We start from the raw sequence: 7,319 nt of genomic DNA, 5'->3' as shown, positions 1-7,319 counted from the left end.
GATCTTGATGCCTAATATATAAGCAGCTTCTTCAAGGTCCTTCATTGAAAAACTCTTATTCAAGTAGGCCTTAATGCTGTCCAAAAGCTCTATATCATTTCCCATCAAAAGTATGTCATCTACATATAATATGAGAAATGCTACAGAGCTCCCACTCACTTTCTTGTAAACGCAGGCTTCTCCATAAGTCTGCATAAACCCAAACGCTTTGATCATCTCATCAAAGCGAATGTTCCAACTCCGAGATGCTTGCACCAGCCCATAAATCGAGCGTTGGAGCTTGCACACCTTGTCAGCATTCTTAGGATCGACAAAACCTTCCGGCTGCATCATATACAGTTCTTCCTTAAGATAACCGTTAAGGAATGCCGTTTTGACGTCCATTTGCCATATCTCATAATCATAGTACGCAGCAATTGCTAACATGATTCGGACGGACTTCAGCTTTGCTATGGGAGAGAATGTCTCATCGTAGTCAATCCCTTGAACTTGTCGATAACCCTTAGCGACAAGCCTAGCTTTATAGATGGTCACATTACTATCCGCGTCTGTCTTCTTCTTAAAGATCCATTTATTTTCTATGGCTCGCCGATCATCGGGCAAGTCAGTCAAAGTCCATACTTCGTTTTCATACATGGATCCCATCTCGGATTTCATGGCTTCCAGCCATTTGTCGGAATTCGGGCCCGCCATCGCTTCTTCATAGTTCGAAGGTTCACCGTTGTCTAACAACATGATTTCCAAGACAGGGTTGCCGTACCACTCTGGTGCGGAACGTGTCCTTGTGGACCTTCGAAGTTCAGTAGGAGCTTGATCAGAAGTATCTTGATCATCATCATTAACTTCCTCTCTAATTGGTGCAGGCACCACAGGAACATTTTCCTGAGTTGCGCCACTTTCCGGTTCAAGAGGTAATACTTCATCAAGTTCTACTTTCCTCCCACTTACTTCTTTCGAGAGAAACTCCTTCTCTAGAAAGGATCCATTCTTGGCAACAAAGATCTTGCCTTCGGATCCGAGGTAGAAGGTATACCCAATAGTTTCTTTAGGGTATCCTATGAAGACGCATTTTTCCGACTTGGGTTCGAGCTTTTCAGGTTGAAGTTTCTTGACATAAGCATCGCATCCCCAAACTTTTAGAAACGATAGCTTAGGCTTCTTCCCAAACCATAATTCATACGGTGTCGTCTCAACGGATTTCGACGGAGCCCTATTTAAAGTGAATGCGGCAGTCTCTAAAGCATAGCCCCAAAATGAGAGCGGTAAATCGGTAAGAGACATCATAGATCGCACCATATCCAATAGAGTGCGATTACGACATTCGGACACACCATTACGCTGAGGTGTTCCAGGCAGCGTGAGTTGTGAAACTATTCCACATTTTCTTAAGTGTGTGCCAAATTCATGACTCAAGTATTCTCCTCCACGATCTGATCGCAAAAACTTGATTTTTCTGTCACGTTGATTCTCAACCTCACTCTGAAATTCCTTGAACTTTTCAAAGGTTTCAGACTTGTGTTTCATTAAGTAGATATACCCATATCTACTCAAGTCATCAGTGAGGGTGAGAACATAACGATAGCCACCACGAGCCTCAACACTCATTGGACCGCACACATCAATATGTATGATTTCCAATAGGTTGGTTGCTCGCTCCATTGTTCCTGAGAACGGAGTCTTGGTCATCTTACCCATGAGGCATGGTTTGCACGTGTCAAATGATTCGTAATCAAGAGACTCTAAAAGTCCATCTGCATGGAGCTTCTTCATGCGTTTGACACCTATGTGACCAAGGTGGCAGTGCCACAAGTATGTGGGACTATCATTATCAACCTTACATCTTTTGGTATTCACACTATGAATATGTGTAGCATTACGCTCGAGATTCATTATGAATAAACCATTCACCATAGGAGCATGAACATAAAACATATCTCTCATATAAATAGAACAACCATTATTCTCGGATTTAAATGAGTAGCCATCTCGTATTAAACGAGATCCTGATACAATGTTCATGCTCAAACTTCACACTAAATAACAATTATTGAGGTTCAAAACTAATCCCGTAGGTAAATGCAGAGGTAGCGTGCCGACGGCGATCACATCGACCTTGGAACCATTCCCGACGCGCATCGTCACCTCGTCCTTCGCCAGTCTCTGTTTATTCTGCAGCTCCTGCTTTGAGTTACAAATGTGAGAAACTGCACCGATATCAAATACCCAGGAGCTACTACGAGTACTGGTAAGGTACACATCAATTACATGTATATCACATATACCTTTCGTTTTGCCGGCCTTCTTGTCCGCTAAGTATTTGGGGCAGTTCCGCTTCCAGTGACCACTTCCCTTGCAATAAAAACACTCAGTCTCGGGCTTGGGTCCATTCTTTGGCTTCTTCCCGGCAGCTTGCTTACCGGGCGCGGCAACTCCCTTGCCGTCCTTCTTGAAGTTCTTCTTACCCTTGCCTTTCTTGAACTTAGTGGTTTTATTCACCATCAACACTTGATGGTCCTTTTTGACTTCTACCTCTGCTGATTTCAGCATTGCAAATACTTCAGGAATGGTCTTTTCCATCCCCTGCATATTGAAATTCATCACAAAGCTCTTGTAGCTCGGTGGAAGCGACTGAAGGATTCTGTCAATGACCGCGTCATCCGGGAGATTAACTCCCAGTTGAGTTAAGCGGTTATGTAATCCAGACATAGTGAGTATGTGCTCACTGACAGAACTATTTTCCTCCATCTTACAGCTGAAGAACTTGTCGGAGACTTCATATCTCTCACCCCGGGCATGAGCTTGGAAAACCATTTTCAGCTCTTCGAACATCTCATATGCTCTGTGTCACTCAAAACGCTTTTGGAGCCCCGGTTCTAAGCTGTAAAGCATGCCGCACTGAACGAGGGAGTAATCATCAGCACGTGTCTGCCAAGCGTTCATAATGTCTTGGTTCTGTGGGACGGGTGCGTCACCTAGCGGTGCTTGTAGGACATATTCTTTCTTGGCAGCTATGAGGATGATCCTCAGGTTCCGGACCCAGTCCGTATAGTTGCTGCCATCGTCTTTCAGCTTGGTTTTCTCTAGGAACGCGTTGAAGTTGAGGACAACGTTGGCCATTTGATCTACACGACATATTATAAAGATTTTAGACTAAGTTCATGATAATTAAGTTCATCTAATCAAATTATATAATGAACTCCCACTTAGATAGACATCCCTCCAGTCATCTAAGTATGACATGATCCGAGTTAACTAGGCCGTGTCCGATCATCACGTGAGACGGACTAGTCAACATCGGTGAACATCTTCATGTTGATCGTATCTTCTATATGACTCATGCTTGACCTTTCGGTCTTCTGTGTTCCGAGGCCATGTCTGTACATGCTAGGCTCGTCAAGTCAACCTAAGTGTTTGCATGTGTAAATCTGTCTTACACCCGTTGTATGTGAACGTTGGAATCTATCACACCCGATCGTCACGTGGTGCTTCGAAACAACGAACTATCGCAATGGTGCACAGTTAGGGGGAACACTTTCTTGAAATTATTATGAGGGATCATCTTATTTACTATCGTCGTTCTAAGTAAACAAGATGCAAAAACATGATAAACATCACATGCAATCAAATAATAATAGTGACATGATATGGCCAATATCACATAGCTCCTTTGATCTCCATCTTGGGGCTCCATGATCATCTAGTCACCGGCATGACACCATGATCTCCATCATCGTTGGGAAACGTTGCATAGAAAACAAAAAAAATTCTACGCACACGCAATGATCTATCCATGGAGATGCATAACAACGAGGGGGGGAGTGTGTCTACGTACCCTCGTAGACCGTAAGCGGAAGTGTTTGATAACGCGATTGATGTAGTCAAACTTCTTCTAGCTCCGCCCGATCAAGTACCGAACGTACGTCACCTCCGAGTTTTGCACATGTTCAGCTCGGTGACGTCCCTCGCCTTCTTGATCCATCAAGTTTTTTGAGGTAGTAGATGAGTTCCGTCAGCACGACGGCGTGGTGACGGTGATGGTGAAGTGATCCGTGCAGGGCTTCGCCTAAGCACTACGAAGATATGACCGTGGGAGTAAACGGTGGAGGGGGGGCGCCGCACATGGCTAGGCAATTGTCTGGTTGTGCTAGGGGTGCCCCCATATATATAGGTGGGGGGAGGAGCAGCCAAGGGGTGCGCCCCAAGTAGGTTGAATCCTACTTGGGGTCTTCCCCAATTCGCCCCCCCCACCATAATTGCTGAAAGGAAAAAGGGAAGAGGGAAGAAGAGAAGGAAGGGGGGGGGGCGAACCCCCTCTTCTCCTTCTCCAATTCGGCCTCCTGCCATAAGGGGGGCGCGCCACCCCTTGTGGGCTGGAGTGCTCCCCTCCCATGGCCCATGTGGCCCATATGTTCCCCCCGGGGGTTCCGGTAACCCCTCCGGTACTCCAATAAATACCCAATACACTCCGGAACACTTCCGGTGTCCGAATACTATCGTCCTATATATCAATATTTACCTATCGACCATCTCGAGACTTCTCGTCATGTCTGTGCTCTCATCTGGGACTCCTAACAACATTCGGTCACCAAATCACATAACTCATATAATACAATATCGTCATCGGACGGTAAGCGTGCGGATCCTATGGGTTCGACAACTATGTAGACATGACCGAGTCACCTCTCCTGTCAATAACCAATAGCGGAACCTGGATGCTTATATTAGCTCCTACATATTCTACAAAGATCTTTATCAGTCGAGCCGTTATGACAACATACGTTATTCCCTTTGTCTATCGGTATGTTACTTGCCCGAGATTCGATCGTCGGTATCTGCATACCTAGTTCAATCTCGTTACCGGCAAGTCTCTTTACTCGTTCCGTAATACATCACCTCATGACCAACTCCTTAGTCGTTTGCTTGCAAGCTTATGATGTGTGTTACCGAGAAGGCCCAGAGATACCTCTCCGATACTCGGAGTGACAAATCCTAATCTCGATCTATGCCAACTCAACAAACACCTTCAGAGATACTTGTAGAGCATCTTTAAAATCACCCAGTTACCTTGTGACGTTTGATAGCACACAAGGCATTCCTCCGGTATCGGGGAGTTGCATAATCTCATAGTCAAAAGAATATGTATTTGACATGAAGAAAGCAATAGCAATAAAACTGAACGATCAATATGCTAAGCTAATGGATGGGTCTTGTCCATCACATCATTCTCCTAATGATGTGATCCCGTTATCAAATGACAACTCATGTCCATGGTCAGGAAACCTTAACCATCTTTGATCAATGAGCTAGTCAAGTAGAGGCTCACTAGGGATGCATTGTTTATCTATGTATTCACACATGTATTTAGGTTTCCGATCAATACAATTCTAGCTTGAATAATAAACATTTATCATGAATAAGGAAATACAAAATAACAACTTTATTATTGCCTCTAGGGCATATTTCCTTCACTCTGTCCTTGGAAGTGTCTACCATGTAGACATCATAGGTGGAGGTTGCGGTCCACCTGCCGGTATGGTTGATGGCTGGCGGTGGAGCGATATCTGACATCTCGCCGATGTCTTCATCTATGTCGGTGGTCTCCTCAGAGGCACTGTCTAAAACACCGGTAAGTTTTTTTTATGGTAGCGACTAGGTGGGTGGAGGGTGGGCTAAAAAGTCTAGCCTTCCCTGGTTTTCCTAGATCTGATCGTACACCAAGGTTCAGTCGTCCGAGATGACGAGGCTTTGAATCCGATTTAACATTGTTCAAAAGCGCCTTGTCTGCCTCGCCCATATCCTGATCAAAAGTCAGGCTCAACTAAAGTTTACTTGAGGTCCGATCTAACATGGCCTCATGGTCTTCGTTAGTCAAGATAGATGCCTGACCCATTGACGCAGTACTCAACTCCGAGCTCAAAGCCAAATCCGAGGTGTGATCCATGGAGTGGTCCTGATCTAGGATTGAATCCGAGATCTTGATGGAGGCGTCAGGGCGATCCTTAGGCTGGTCTGACACCCAGCACGAAAACGCGAGAGCGCTGCGGGAATCCATGGCGTACTTGAGGTTCTCAAATCTGATGATCTCGCCTGGAGCATAATTTTCGATCTGACCCAGGTGGCCAGTCTAACCAGCGTAAAGAGTAATATTGCCAAAGACAAAGAGTTGTCCCGTGAAGAAAGCCATACCACAACCGACGCTATCGTCAATCTGCAAGCCATCGAGCCGTTTCGATTTCCTAGAGGGACCTGTATGGGTCACCAATGTCGGAGCTAAGTCCGACGGATCTCGGGTAGGGTTCCCCGATCAGGTAGGCTTGGCTAGATGGTAACAATGACACAGGGGACACGATGTTTACCTAGGTTCGGGCCCTCTTGAAGAGGTAAAACCATACGTCCTGCTTTGTTGTAGTGATTGCGGCCGAGGTGCAAAGTATAGGTGATCTACCACGAGATCGGATGCGAATCTGTCCCTCTAAGACCCTAACACCTCGGTTTATATAGACACCGGGGGTATCTAGGGTTTACATGATGTCGATTGCATTTAAAGGGCAATCGTGCCGAGGACCATCTCTACGTCTTGAAGTATACGTTAAGTCTTCACGCCATTTCTTTCCGATGTGGCCCACATGAACGAAGCCCACTGATGATAAGCTTAGGAGGGAGGGGGGAGGGTCCTCGGCCCAACCCATAGGTCGCGCAACGGACATGTCGAACACCCCTTATCCAGCACTCCGTCAGTGACTATATATGATATGTCAATATTATATAGCCGGCTATACTATTAACCATGCTCTAATACCTGTATTTGTACCTCTTGATGAATAAAGCCTAGCAGATTCTCGAAAAAAGCAGATTTTTTTGTAAAAAAACAGTGTTTCTTTTTACAAAAACAGATCCATCGATCCCGAGTCCACACAGTCAAACACCACTAATCTCAAAGCGACGACGGCCTAGTCGAGACAGCAAACGCCCGCCCGCACTCGCCGTGGACCGTGTGGTGCCGCCGACCGCTCTGCCCCCTCCTCCGCCTGCCCAGTACTACCTCGTAGCCGGCCACGGCGAAGCTCCCCCAGTCTAGGGGGTTTCCCGCGCCTCTCTTTCCCCGCCTCCCATGGCGCCTCCCCTCCTCCTCCGCATCCTCTTCCTCCTCGCAGTCACCGCCGCCGCGTCGGCAGCGGCGCGGCGAGAGGCGTTCCGTCGGGACCCCGGGCACGAGCACTGGCACCACGGCGCCTTCCACGACGTCGAGGAAAGCGTCCGCGCCGACGTTCGCCGCATGCTCCACACCCGCGCAGAGGTACTCGGTACTCCACTTCCCC

At 46.7% G+C, this 7,319-nt stretch overlaps 1 protein-coding gene across 1 annotated transcript in view; it reads left to right on the top strand.

The window, feature by feature from the left end:
* Nucleotides 1-6,950: 6,950 nt before the first annotated feature.
* The window catches only part of LOC119285497, a 12,379-nt gene continuing 12,010 nt past the window's right edge, over nucleotides 6,951-7,319 (top strand). The window contains exon 1 of the mRNA XM_037564786.1: nucleotides 6,951-7,297. Within this exon, the coding sequence (XP_037420683.1) occupies nucleotides 7,112-7,297 (186 nt within the window). The 5' untranslated portion in view covers nucleotides 6,951-7,111. The remainder of the gene's footprint in view (nucleotides 7,298-7,319) is intronic.

The sequence above is a fragment of the Triticum dicoccoides genome, chromosome 4A, assembly GCF_002162155.2.
Source record: "Triticum dicoccoides isolate Atlit2015 ecotype Zavitan chromosome 4A, WEW_v2.0, whole genome shotgun sequence".
In the NCBI taxonomy this organism is placed as follows: Eukaryota; Viridiplantae; Streptophyta; class Magnoliopsida; order Poales; family Poaceae; genus Triticum; species Triticum dicoccoides.
Note: the sequence above shows the minus strand (reverse complement) of the source record. Positions and strands in the feature narration are given on the sequence as shown.